At 37.4% G+C, this 14,805-nt stretch overlaps 1 protein-coding gene across 3 annotated transcripts; it reads right to left on the reverse strand.

Moving 5' to 3' along the window:
* Positions 1-57: 57 nt before the first annotated feature.
* Positions 58-14,790, reverse strand: LOC144849113 (lipoyl amidotransferase LIPT1, mitochondrial-like). Of its 3 annotated transcripts, none has more exons than XM_078706114.1 (10): positions 14,738-14,790; positions 12,710-12,859; positions 12,298-12,356; positions 11,726-11,900; positions 10,502-10,660; positions 9,485-9,592; positions 8,659-8,805; positions 1,338-1,406; positions 912-1,086; positions 58-417 (listed from the first exon to the last, which is right to left on the reverse strand). In XM_078706114.1, exons 2-10 carry the CDS (start codon positions 12,800-12,802, stop codon positions 290-292), a joined length of 1,113 nt encoding a protein of 370 aa, XP_078562240.1. In that variant the 5' UTR covers positions 12,803-12,859; positions 14,738-14,790; the 3' UTR covers positions 58-289. The 3 variants fall into 3 exon arrangements, with proteins under 3 accessions (XP_078562240.1, XP_078562239.1, XP_078562238.1); XM_078706113.1 differs by lacking the exon at positions 14,738-14,790 and adding an exon at positions 14,670-14,687 and having other exon boundaries at positions 9,485-9,587; positions 10,497-10,660; XM_078706112.1 differs by lacking the exon at positions 14,738-14,790 and having other exon boundaries at positions 9,485-9,587; positions 10,497-10,660; positions 12,710-12,917.
* Positions 14,791-14,805: the final 15 nt, after the last annotated feature.

Below are 14,805 nucleotides of genomic sequence, written 5' to 3' on the forward strand. Positions count from 1 at the left end.
ATATGGCTGCATCATAAATGACCAATCATTTTGTCAATAGTTTTTGTGACTCTAATAGTAACCCCCATGGGTTACTATTAGAGTAGTGGGTTATTATTATAGATTTACTTATAAGGTGGGTTACTATTAGAGTGTAGGTTACTATTCGAAGATTTAGAGTATGTGATCAGATGCTTATATTGCTTTGAAACTACTCGCAAATTTTACTATAAATAGATTGTCTCTATTAAGCATTCCATTTTAATCTATTGATTGGTGCAAAACAAGAATTTATTGAAAAATATATTTATCAGATGGCAGTTGACATTATTAAATGTTCAATAGTTTTCCAGGTTTCTTGGTTCTCTCTTGTAAAGGTTCTTGTATTTAAAAAAGAATTCAAAGCCTCTAAAATGTCAGATGACCAAAAACGAATACCTGAAAAATGAAGAAAACAAATCAAATGTAACAGAAACATATTGTTTAATATAGCTATTGTTTTTAACAAAAGAAAGTTACTGATATTAAACAGCATGGTTTTACTGTGTAAAGTAATTACATTGTTGAGGGTAAGCAGAATCACACAATTTACCACAAGAAGAGAGAATTTGTTGTACAATGTTGCTATTTATACGATATGATAGTATTTATTGTAAACAAGGTAAAAATGAAATTTGATTGGTTGAATTTAACAAGCAATTATTAAGACATATGAATACAATAAAGCGTCGTAACCAGTTTGGCTACGCTTAAAGAATTTATTTAGAGGATGATCAGGATCCTGACAAATTTTAGTTACAGTTTTTTCATGAAGCGAAATAACAACAATTTTGATGTATTTAAAAAGTAATGCCTTTAACTACATACTGAACCTACATAATGTGTAGGCTAGCTAGTACTGTACATGTTACAATAGGTTTATACAAAAATACCTGTCAGAATTGCTACAAGTTCTTCTGTATCATTTGCATCAACAACTGCATCAGGTGGTGTATTGATGTCTATTCTTTCAATCCTTCCTTGATACGTGTGAATTACAACAGACACCTCACCTTCACATCTCTCAACACTAAAACGAGGTGACTTGCCAAAAACCCATTTCCATGCCTACCGTTTGAATAAGAAAATGGTAATTTGAAAACTACAGTTAAGCATTGAATGGTACAGTATATGGTACTGTACATTGAATGGTATATTGAAAAGAAAAGCAAATTTGCAAACAAAAACTATGGTAGTTGTAATCAGTTTAATTTGTCTTCAAATCAAGTACTTTTATAACCCAGTGGTTGTAATCTTATTCTATGAATTACAGTAAACTTTATAAACTATAATTATTAGTTACTATTTGTTTAATTTACCTTTAGTTTCTCTTTCATATCTTCTATACCTGGCCAGCTTTTTTCATCTGTTGGATCTACATAATACAACTATTAAAATAAACAATATGATACAGTTTATTATGTGTCTAGCTTCTCTGGATAAACCGACATAGGCCTTTTCCCCTTCAAGGGGAGAACATAACCTGAAAAGTAATTCCCTTTCAAGACAGTGGTATCGCCTGTGAGCTGTGCCATTTCTGTTTGTGACGTCGAAACGTGTAGTCGCGTTTTGTTTGGAGAGAGAACAATATTATTGAGCTAAGCCCAACCGTTGTGGAATTTACATTGTGTTTTGATTGTGTGAGAAGCTATTGATAGAGATTGCGAAGCTGTTCTTCAATGAATCTAAGCATCACATATATCTATAGAAATGCTTTGGGTTGTGTGTGGTTCGTCGGCATGCCCAGCTGCGGGGGTGGCCCCATGGCACAATCAAGTGGGACAAGCACACAAAGTGTTTAGCCTGCAGTGTTTAAAGGTGGCTTCTGGCGTACATGTTTTGCCTCATTGCCAACACACTGATATGTCGGCTAATTCCACCTCGCCTAGGCTCGAGTCTCGTGTTTCCCCCAGTCCCGGTATTATTCCTCCTCCAACAATTCCAGAGTCATGGCTCCAGTGGAGCATCAGTTTGCTCTGTCTCCCGCTTCTCTACAAGCAGTTGTGGCTGCTGTGTGAGCGCTGCCTTTGTGCCTGTTCCTCTTCCTGCAGTGCCGGATCAGGAGTACATCGATATGGAAGATGATGAAACTCAGACATCGATGAGGGTTCGACCAGGTTACATCGTGCTGCGCCAGCACTCCGTACTAATCTGCTGCAGGAGACTGACATCGCGCCTGGCCACCACAATTGATTCATTATGGTGGAATAAGTTTAGCTCCATGGACCTTTTCTTTGGCACAGACAAATGGACGCAGGAACAAGAGGAACCTCTCCTGCAAGCTCTTGTGCGTCTTCCACATCAACAAAACATACTACCAAACCTGAGGCGCAGGCTACACGTACCACCTCGACCTGCAGTGCAGGCTACAGGTGCATCAAATTATCAGCCCTTTCGCGCTTACCCCACCCGCGGTGGGGAATCTAGGGGCCGTCGCTGTCGCTGTAAACGACGACAATACATGCGACATCGTTGATGCCAGAAGGTGGTCCACTCCCAGTAGCGAGAGACTCTGTGAGTTCAGAAGTGTGTGGCACTCACTGCAGGCAGATATTTGGGTTTGCGCAACCGTTCAGGAAGGCTATCGATTCCAGCGGATGGCGACCGATCTTAAACTTATGAGGGTTCGGTGACACCAGGTTACAGGCACTGGTTAACCTGGTTTTACCCGCGGTACTAACATACTTGGGTGTAGAATTCGCGTAAAAGGAAGGTACACCGCTCCCGGAATACAAACGATTCACAACAGGCTTCAATGCGTCATGCGCGGACGAGTCTGATCGTTCCACTAGAGCCATAACTACTGGAACGTAGTCCCGCAATCGCACTAAGGGAAGAGCGCATGAAGATTAGGGCCTGAAATCTATAAGGACGGTCTTTCTGGATCCCATGGCTGTAAAAGCATAAGATGCACTTAGCATGCGCGACAGAGCAGCTCGCGAGACTCTCCGCGATATCTCCATAGCAGGTTATCTACTATCGTTCCTAGCAGATCCGGAAGAACTTGATCCGGGCTTGATTTCACTGTTGCAGCAAATCATTTATCGTGCTGAGTGCTGACGCAGCACTCCATACTAATCTGCTGAAGGAGACGGACATAGCGCCTGGCCACCACAATCGATTCACTATGGTGGAATGAGTTAAGGTCTATAAACCTTTTCTTTGGCACGTTCTCCCAGCAGGAGGACAAATGGGCACGAGAACGAGAACTGCCGGCTCTGGTGTGTCTTCAGAAAAATGTACCACACAACCTGCAGCGCAGACTACAAGTGCGTCAACTTCTCAGCCTTTTCGCTTGAATCGATCTGAACACATGCGTCGCTCAACCGTACAAAGCTAGACTCAGAAATTCTCACTGCCGGCCACTCATTTGTCAGATCCACACCGGACCTACGAAAAACTACTGATGCCTCCAAAGGGCATTCGGATACTCGACACGCTTCGGGTCTCTGGTCTCCCAGAGCAGCCCTTCATTTTCGAGCTGTTGGCGGTGCAGCGCACACTAATGGCTCTTATTATTTGGCTGAAGATCTGGTGCGTCTCTCCCGCACCGACAAAACATACCACCTCGACCTGCGGTGCAGGCTACAGGTGCATTAACTTCTCAGCCCTTTCGCGCTTACCTCACCCGCCGTGGGGAATCGAGGGGCCATTGCTGTAATCGACAACAATACATGCTGAATCATTGATGCCAGCAGCGAGAGTGGACAGGTGGAGGGTCGACTCCGCGTGTTCGGAAGTATCTGGCACTCACTGCATGCAGACATTTGGGTTTGCGCGACCGTTCAGGAGGGCTACCGATTCCAGCGGAGGGTGACTGATCTTAAACTTAAGGAGTCTGAACAAGCACTACATCCAGCCATCAAAATTCAGAATGGAGACACTCTCCTCAATTCTGCTTGGCCTGCGACGAGGAGACTAGGCAGCCTCGATAGATCTGAAGGATGCATACTTCCACATACCCATCAATGTCGATCAGCAGTGGCTGCACGCTTCCGCATCAACAATCAACTCTAACAATTTGTCGCTCTACCACTCATGCTGTCGACAGCCCCTCAGGTTTTCACACGTGCCGTTCGGGCGATACCTCGATGATTGGTTGGTTGAAGCCCAGTACAGAGATCAGTTGCTGCGCGACTTTCTTTCGAAAATTGATTTTGGTCACGTCACAAAAGTTTATTATATTAAAATATGACCCTCTGTATTCTTTTAACATGGACTTTTGACATGGACCAAAATATCAGTAGAGTGGCCCGAGGTACAAGTAAGGAAACAACTGAAGAAAAAAAAAAGAGACTGGCCAAATTACAAACGAATGTGAAAAAAGAAAGACTCTTGTAGATTTCACTACTTTTAGCCTGAGAACCTAATGACAAACTTGCCGCAGCCAAAAAAAAAAGGCTGCTAAAAATGTGCTTGGTGCTGTACTTGATGTTATGATGGATGGGAACACAGATGTTGATAGTTCACGGTTAAACTTGTGTGAAAAAAGCAAACACGGATGAAGTTCAAATCACAGAAAGCTACAAACAACATGGAAAGAACTTCATCAGAGCAATGTACTACTGTGTTAAAAGCATAGAAAGTCAATATTGACATACAGTTCATTCGAGATGCCTTGCTTGTGTAGTAGTGTATGTGGCTTTCAACATGACTAAAAAGGAAAAGGGCATGGGAGAACTGCTAAAACAAGCATGTAATGAACAACAAGATAAAGAGGTGAAATATAGATGCCATGTGTTGCATCCGTACATTTATAGATGTTGTGCCGCTGCACAATAATTAAAAGATGAAGGTATTAGCAAAATGACCAGGTACAATTACTTTGGCTAACATGCAGTGTTTGTTAAGGCATGGTGAAGGGATTTCAATGTACTGGTGTACACATGTCTTGAACTGTTTTGATGTTGCGTTCAGAAATACAATATCAAAAATGTCAAAAGTATATCAAACTGAAAAACCAAAAAGGTTTGATGCGAAAACGTCGTCGACCAGCGCTCATATGTTTTCGAAAGTTCAATGTTGACAAAGAACCATCTAACTTTTACAGAGCCAAACTGATGCTAGATTTTAATATTTAAAAGATTCCGATAAAAATAAGTACACCGTACTTCACCTTTTTTTCCTCCAGAAAATGGCTTCAAAACAAGTATTCAAAGATATCAAAAATAAAGATGATAATGGTTTTACGGATGCAGAAAACAGCATTGAAGGTGGAAGGCAGACCTGTTCATGCTAAAGACAAAATTTCCAAATGATTGAGAACAGTAATGTCTTTATTAGAATCTGAAGTTGACAAACTCAAACGCAAGGTTGATGCTAAAGACAATGCAGAATTCTTTTGGATTTCCAAGATTTTTTGATTGTCTGTATCTCTAGATTTCAAAAAGGTCACTCATTCTCGTTTATTGAATAAGCTTGAATTTGACGGAATTGAAGGCAAATTATTAAGTTGGATTAGGTCTTTTTTGTTTGGAAGGAAACAAAAAGTATCAGTAGAAGGAATCAAGTGGAAAGATGTAGTTAGCAGAGTTCCTCAAGGGAGTGTATTGGGCCCTATTTTATTTCTGATATTTATAAATGACATCCATCCACGGATGACACAAAAATGTATCGCAGTATTAATAATATAGATGACAAGATTAAATTTCAGGATGACATTGATTCATTGTATAATGACAGTTGCCTTTTAATTTAACGAAATGTAAGATATGCATTTTGGTACAATAACCAGAAATTTAAATATTGTATCGGGGAAGGTGAACAGAGAATTGAACTGGAAACAGTAAGCGAGATGAAAGATCTGGGTGTTATAATTAATGATAAGCTGTGTTTCAGGTCTCATGTGTCCCATGTAATTTCTTCTGCAAACAAGAAATTGGGTATTATTCATCAAGCATTTAAATATTTGGATTCCGAGAGTTTCTTGTTATTATATAAGTCGCTAGAATATTGTAATAATGTTTGGGTCAGAGAAGTTTCAACAAAAGGCCACCCGATTTATTCCAGAATTAAGGGGTATATATTATGTATGTAGATTAAGAAGATTAGATCTTCCTACATTGATTTATAGAAGGAAAATAGCTTCACTGATCCAGGTATTTAAAATCCTGACAGGAATTACTAAGTTGGAAGTTTGGACCTTTTTTGGTATGTCTACAGTTTTTTATACTAGGGGTCATTCTCGTAAATTAACAAAGCCGCAAGTTAAAACTAAGTGGGGAACAAGGGTAATTAATGATTGGAATGCTTTAACGAGGGATGTTATAGAATTGAAGTCAGTAAACCAATTTAAGTCAAACCTAAAAGAGAGGCAAATAAGCAATGTTTGCTTTAGCCTCAACATCAAGGTAAATCAATTAAATAAACCGAGAAGGTAGCACATGTTCGCCAACACTTTGTTGTCACACATGGACTCCAATTCAATGGTGCATTGTGCACAACATCGCTCTAACGGCGGCCCACATAGCCGGACAACTGAACACAGTCGCGGATGCTATCTGCTGTGTCCAACGGAATGGCATCTTCTGCCATGTATAGCCACCCAGCTTTTTCATCACTTTTTGCGACAGCAGGAAACACTTGACTTCCGACATTTTGCAGCCGATTTCAAGAGGCTCAAGCGTGGCAGATGGACATGCTATCCGTCATGGAACGGCCTCTTGGCCTATGCGTTTCCACCAATCTCGCTTCTTCGCTCGTCCTGTTGCACATTCACCGCCATCACTGCAGAGTGCTCTTAGTGGCACCATACTGGTGGCGCCAGTCATGGTTTCCACTCCTTTACAGCCTACTGTATGTTCTCCACCTACAACCACGGGCGGACAAATATATATACATTTTTTTATTATCATTAACATGTCACTCATTTACATACAATTTTACAGGAAAAAGGGGTAAAATCAATGTAACAAATCATTAAAATCCTCAATCATTGACTGTTGAACCAAGTTCACCTTCAAAGTTACGATCGTTAAAACTGACCATCAAATGGTTCACAAATTACATCATCATAGTTTGTGAAAAAATACAGAAAAAACCAAGAAACCGTTGACGATCGCGTAAAAATGTGTACATTTTCGAGGTCCGGCTCGATCATTGTTATCGTTATTTATTTTCAACTTTTAATACAATATAACGATTTGAAAATTCAACGCAACTCGTCATAACGTATGTCGACCGGAAAACAAGCTTTAGGTTATTGGGAACCAAAAAAAACTGTATTGTATATTAAATTTGGTCTATAAAACCCACTATATTCAGATAATTTTATGACAAGAATCGACCGGCCAAAACGCCTCAGATGCTATCTCCGGGCGTCAAGAAAAATTTTTTTCCATATCGGTCCCCTCTTTATCAAAATCCTAGATCCGCCCCTGACAACTGTCTGTCCGAACAGACCTCCTCTCTCAGGGCAGAACACCACTCTCAATTACAAACACACAATCCCTGCGCATGACTGCCTGGCCATTGTCAGGGATCGCTTCAGAGAGTCTGGCATACCGGTGGCCAAGTCCAGACGAGAATCGACATTATCCGTCTATATCAGCCGTCTGAAGCACTTCTTCTGGTGATGCACCGAGAATAACACAGACCCCATGACTTCTGGCCAGATATGTGATTTCCTTTTTACCTGTACAACTCCGGCCTTAAACCCAGTCGGCCATTGCGGCCATCTTCCTGATGGATCGACAGTATCTAATTCTAGCGTCATCACAACCTCCTGTGAGGTATGCACCGTGATAGACCACCAGCATCGGTTCTCCTTCCGCGTTTGGATATCAATGTCGTTCTCTCTGAATTCACTCGCACCCCGTTCGGCCTCTCTCTATCAACTCACCTTAAAAATAGTTTCTCATGGCAGCCTCATCATGTGAACTACACGCTTTATCGCTGGAGCCCGGGCCATATCAGGTGCGGCTAACCTTTTTAATAGGGTTTCTAGCTAAATCACAGACGTTGAAGCACTCGCCGCCCACGATTTTTATCCCACCAAAGCTGCCTCCTTGTCAGTGAGGGCCTTAAAGTTTTATAGATAGTTTTAAAGATATCCGATAGAAGCTCTCAAAAGCCACCATCGCAATTCAAGCAGGCTATGCGGCTTCTCACACTCTCCTACCTGCACGCATGCATCAAGTTCAGGGCATGGTAAGCAGCATGGTGGCGGACGAACACAACTTTTACAGCATTCCATCTCCAAACATGGCACCAGTGGCACACACTGTGCTGAAGCCACCTTTTTTTTTTTTAAAAGCTAATGTAAATACTCTGTGGACCCAAAACATATTTCCATATTGAAATTATTTCTTTTATAGCGATCGGTTTCAGACATTACCAGATTGAGCGATCGCTCACAAATTGTGAAGGTAAAGCTGGTTTCTTGGAAAATGGAAACTTTACCTAAGTTTAACGTTTAATGAAATGAATGAAAAGGAGTGTAGGTATACAAAAAAGACCAAGGAGTCAATTTCTACAGTCACTCTTTTGCTGAGGTAAAGATTAGAGCAAAAGATAATTCTATGCTTGGCCTAGAGGAAAATGTTGGTCTTGTAATATAACATATATTACCTTTTCAATCTGTTTAATAAAACATTTATGTCTAGCTCTATTAGTTCTACTAATTAATTTGACTTGTTTCACCTTTGATTGTTCTTGTGGTTTGTGAACAGAATAATACTCATTAGCCAATGCTGAGATGACTTCCCTGTGGTTAATACTGGTATCAACATCACAGAGATTGCGAACAGTTGAACGAATACTTTCTGTAGCCTTGCTGTCTAATCCTGTCTGTGATTTAAAACCATTGATTAAAACTACTACACTATCAAACATTATGTGGCAAAATGTGATGTACCCATATATGGACATGATGATGTCATATCACTACTATATTTGCAAATATCACTACCATATTTGGGCACATCACACTAGTTTTATAGTGTAGACAGAGCTTAAAATAGAAGCAAAATATTTAAACATCACATGCAACAAAAAGTCTTTAAACTTTCTATTTTTAAAATTTTGGTATAACATTTTTGCAAATCAGTAGCCAGAGAGGAAATAAGTTTCATTAAAAAATACATATAAACACATATTTAAAAAACAAAATTGCAACAAGTAAAATAAAAATGTACACATGATGACTTGTTTACCTTTGATTTATGAACAAAATAAAACTGCTTTGCCAATGAATTTACATTTATTTTCAGCACATTTAAGTTGTTCTTTAAATCATATTCTATGTACAATAGAGGTTTGTTTCAAGCTTCTCAATATTTGTTTATGTATGTAAGGTTAATAAAATAAAAATGTCACCATACATTTAAACAACCATGCCATGTCAGAGATATTAAGAAATTCCTCTAGCACTGCACCGCTCTACTACATTTTTATTTCACCGTACATAGGATATGTACAATACAATACTACAATACAATAAAAAGGTAATTAGAGCTGAAATACTCACCATGTCTACATGTAAGGCATCCTTGAGTCTTGGAAGTTTTACTGACAACATCAGTGTAAAGTGATGATAAGCTACTGATTGGCCAAGTTTAGCAGATGTACCTGATACGTTTGCAAAATTAAGGTCATGTTCATTTTATTTAAGACATTTACAATACAAGCACAAAATGAAATACATATTAATATACAATTATACATATTGCAAAATACATAACGTTTGCCATTCAAAACAAGGCCATATACATGGCTGCAGTCGCATGCGCAAATTTGAGTTAGTGTTTACCAACCGACCAATCGACCGACATAGTGAGCTATAGAGTCGCGTTTGCATGTGACTAAAAATGAATTATGACTTTTTAAACAATAACACTGTTAATTTTGTTGCAGAAATTTGGTAGAAGCAGCTTATGTTTAAAATCAGCTAATGATAAGCAATGCCCTTGTATTTAATAATAATAACATTGGTTCCTGTTTTCTTGATGAGATCATTTCATGAATTTCATATCAACATCACTATTCTCTTCAGACTGCTCTGTAATAATTTCATAATCCAATAAACTGTATAGTACTGTTATCTTGTAATAATTGGCACATTTCCAATACTAATTCAGATGGTGACTGGTGACTACATATACCAGATAATTCCATTGATATGTTCCTTTTAATGCCCATCGCTTGTTTATTAGAGGTTCACATTTTAATTTTTGTTGCTTGTAAGCTAGCTCTTACGGTAGCCTGTTAGTGTCACAGCAATTTTTTTTTAAGCCACAGCAATTTTTTAAAAAGCCACGGCAACTTGAAAAAAGCCACATCAATTTGAAAAATACAAAATACCAGGGCGGAAATAATAATGTAAAACTTTCAAAATAGTATGCTTGTCAACAGAACAAACATCCATTTACAATTTCTAATATAATTAAATGGTTTGGCATAGTACACCAGCAGTTGGATACAAAGCAAATTTATGTAAAATACTCAATAAATAAGAATTCAACAGAAGAACAATTTCAAAGGATATTTTATAGAAGTTCTCAAGAAGAATGTCATCTCGGTTTGAAATTGAAACATGAATATTAGGCCACGAGCCTTTCAAAGCTGCTACCATCATTTCTAAGTTGTGTCGGCGATTGTATTGACTTCTATCAGTAAAGAAAGTACAGTTTAAGTTTCCAAGATCCTAAAAAAAAAAAAAACAGAATAAATGAAAGTAAATAATATATAAATGTAATGCATTTAAAGTTTTCCTTTGTTATGTGTCATGTGTAAATCGTAAATCATTTTATGAACTACCTACGGTATTAGTAAACCAATTTATTGAGCATTCAACAAAGAAATCAATCAATCTTTAACATTTGGTCTGTTTAAAAGATTTGGTTATTATCACTTCTTTCAATAATTCCATTCATTTAAAATTTAACACATATCCTACACTATTTCCACCAGTTTCCTGCACAAATTTATATGATATCACTTCACATCATGTTCTGATGACACGACTCTTAAATCTAATCTCAACAGCTTTTATTTTTGGCCGCTTTGACTTCACATCTGTCCAATTTAAGTCCCTTGATGTCAGTCTGTTTATGAGTATGTGCGACAGCAATCTATATAATATTTTAATATTTTAAAAAATGTATAAATAATAGGCCCAATATTACATTAAAGCCCCATCCTACGTTTTTTAGATCTAATTGAAGGTCACAAACTACCGTACATTTAATTTTAAAATAAATACTAACTACATTACTACAGTGTTGCAACTTTTTTCGTCTTTAAATGTTTAAAAATGTGAAAAATAATTTGATTTTAATAATTGAAGGAGCTCGCTCAACATGGATTGCGCGCAGATTGATATTTTTTCTTCTGTGATTCACCCACTTTCGATTAATCATGAAGTCCAAAACAAATCTTAACTTTTCAGCAAAAATACTGGGTTTTCCCCATTCGTATTAACGGATCTGGCAAAACATAAAGACAATTAATGTTAGCAACTAGACGCCAGGCTAGGCCTATAGCTAGTGTACGATGTTTGCATGTTACTGCTGTCAGCTAGGCCTACAAAACTAAGGTTACCTAGGCTAGGTCTAAAGACCGTCCATGAGAGCACATTCAACACGAGCTACATAGCTAGTGCATTGTTTCTCTCTTTTTATCATAACTTACCATAAAACATACATTTAAGACAAGGAATGACCGGGTTTAATGTTTTTAAAGTAACTTTAAATAACCATTGCTGACTTACATGATAAACTGTACCTCCTCCGCTTCGTCTTCTTGCTAGTTGTATATTACTTAAAATTAACTTGTTAATATTGCACTCACTCCATGGATTCTGATGTCGACCAATCACAACAGCAGGATTATTTCTCCATAGAAATAGAACATTTGTGTGTGTTAAACACATATTATCATGTACCCTAGAAAAATGTTGAAAAAAAGCACAATTACCATCTTGTCATGCACTAAATTTGATGTCAGAATTCTGCTACTGAATATAAAAAAACATTAAAAAATTACACTAAATCAATATTGTTTTTGAGAACTACATCAACTATGACATCATATCATTACGGCTAATAAAAACTCTATATTATTCCATTCTGTTTACAGAAACATAAATTCAGTTCAACTTTAAATATAAACCTGAACCCAAGTGATCTTCATGTAATCTACATGTACATTTCAAACAGTAAAAGTTTTGCGACAGTCACAATTAAGGCGATCCTTTGAAATGTTTTTTTATTACTAACATTATACTCTACTAAATATGCATATTAAATCTCACAGTACATAAGGTGATACGTCACGACTCACCAGTCTTCAAATGCTAGATTTGCAAATACATCATTAGAAGTTGACACATAAACGAGACCCTGAAACATAATAACGGGTAAGTCTGAGAAGCCTAGTAAAGTAATGTCAAATTGTTTACATAATTGTTTTTAAGTAAACTTTTGTGTATGCTGAAATACAAAACATTTTATTCATACCAAGATCAGAGAATTGTAATCATAAATGTAATCTAAACACAAAATATGGCAAAAAAATGTCTAAACAAAGCGAAAAATAAAATGCTCCACTAGTGAATATGAGTAAGGCCTACACTACAAATTTACTTACAAAATATGTTAGTGGTACTCAATGTACAGTACAATATTTATCGATTCGTTGAATCTGTTTTGGCACCACTATGTTGAATAATAAATTAATAGATAAAAGGATATACCTGAGGTATCTTAGACTGCTGATGTAAATTTCTTGTGTTGCTTACAGCACAAAACCGTAAGACAGAACAGACTTGCTTCATCATCGGCCTCATACAGTATCATGACTCACAGTAACACATTATAACTTTACACCAATGCAGCTTGCTAACCTACAGAATAATTAAATATAATATACACAGAATAATTTCAGATAAAAAAAGGTATAAGAAAAAAAAAATAATAATAATAATGATAAGAGAAGAAAAACATGAAAATTTGAAATTCCAATCTATTTTAAAATGATAAAATAGATTGAAGTTCTCATGTGTTCCATTTTGGATACCTCTTTGTTTTATTTTTCACTCAGAGAATATCTATTCTAATACAGTATTTTCAAACAATATCAAAATAACAAGACTTGAATCATAAAATACCTCTAATATTTAAAGTCTTAAACACCTACAATATGGAACACCAAAGAAGAGCCAGGTGTACACAAAATACCATAAAAAAAGGTATTACTGTAAAGTATTAAAAACACTATTTGTTTATAGATCTAACTTGTTTATTAATGTTAAATTAAAAAGGTTGAATAAATAGCCTAGTTTTTAGAATGTCCATGGGTTTAATGACAGGTGAAAAAGAGTCTAATTTAGTCTCAGTATTTATCAAGTTTGGTTTATTTCAGGTATTATCGCTGTGATCATTTAATTAGAGAATTTAATATCATTGTTATTTTTAACTACGCTGTGTACATTCATTCAGCAAGACATTGTACAGTAGTAATAATAATAAATGATAAATAACAAATAAATAATAACAATAATACAGTAATGGTAGTCTAATACAATGTTTCTAAGCTAAAAATGATCCATTAAATATCCTAAGATAACCAAAAAATGAAGAAGCAGAGGAAACATTTACACCGCTCTATTCGCCAACACTTGAAACTCCCATATGTTAGCTTGCTGGAGTAGTCAGCAGAATCTTGAAATTAATGCTTTGTTAGATAGGAAGCCAGTGGAGGTGCTTTAGTCCTACACAATATGTACTGCAGTAGTCTGTTGTAGTGTCATGCCGCAACTAATAAATGACATTCTTGCGATGTCATCAGCTTTCAGATGAAACTGAGATTTAATGTATACAACTACAAGGGTACTGTATGTTTGTTTTGTCAGATTTCTGTAGCTCTCATCCAACCTCCCTATACTTGTCTTGCCAAATGGGATGGATATTGTCTGGCAGGGGGATGCGGTCTGGTCCACCGGCTGCTGCCAATTCTCAGTTTAACTTCAATATACCTGAGCCCTGTTAATATTGGGCAGTAATCTTCTGATTGGCTGGTGAACAGTCAGTGCCTAGCATTCCGGTGGTCATCAACTGTGCCCTTCTCACACACTCCTTTTTCATCGACAATCTGGCCCGACGGTCACATTCCTCCACCAGGTCATACTGTAGCTCAGTGCGATTGCTGAGTGTGACGACGCAATGCCAATGTAAGAGCTGCTTGGATGTGGATAACCTGGCTTCTTTCTATACCCTCAACATCATCCTCCTCATGGCACTGGGTTTCCAGTCCGTCACAAGCAGGTTCATGCCGTTCTTCATTAATTATCTGTAATTTACATTCATGTTTTTCCTAAAGTCATCTTTTTTCTTTGCCAAAACCAATATTGGCCATTACTAGAGTCAGTGCTCGCAATCTGTGAACCTCTACTGCGTTAAGTAGTCACTCAGGCGCAGGATTGGTCAAAGCAAAAAATAGCATAATATAGCAAATGATGATTAGCTATATTTGAAAATGCTTAAATAGCATTAATAAAGCATCAAATAAGCAGACAATACAGATCAAAATGTGGGCACATTTTGATAGGTTTCAGATCAGTTGACCACATCCGAAGTTATGCTGGGGTGCTCGCGGGAGGAAAATTCATTCAAAATGGCCGGTACACCTTCACAAATACACAAGATTTATATTACACAGAATTCTTTGATTTCAACATGGAGGAATGCTTTCCTTCATGTTACCCATTCTTTTGCCTACTTACAGTTAACTCATGCACGTGCCGTTCATTGTTTTTTTTTTAAATTGTACATTTTTTAACACCGCCCTCTA

The sequence above is a fragment of the Antedon bifida genome, chromosome 7 (genome assembly GCF_963402885.1).
Source record: "Antedon bifida chromosome 7, ecAntBifi1.1, whole genome shotgun sequence".
Lineage (NCBI taxonomy): Eukaryota > Metazoa > Echinodermata > Crinoidea > Comatulida > Antedonidae > Antedon > Antedon bifida.

What these genes read in the sequence shown, in the direction of transcription:
- LOC144849113 (XM_078706114.1), bottom strand. Translation starts at nt 12,802, where the DNA reads ATGAGGCCGATGATGAAGCAAGTCTGTTCTGTCTTACGGTTTTGTGCT. An exon ending in ATGCCTTACATGTAGACATG is followed by an intron (nt 8,806 to 9,484) that starts GTGAGTATTTCA and finishes TTTAAATCACAG; the next exon opens with ACAGGATTAGACAGCAAGGC. An exon ending in ATATGAAAGAGAAACTAAAG is followed by an intron (nt 1,087 to 1,337) that starts GTAAATTAAACA and finishes TTCAAACGGTAG; the next exon opens with GCATGGAAATGGGTTTTTGG.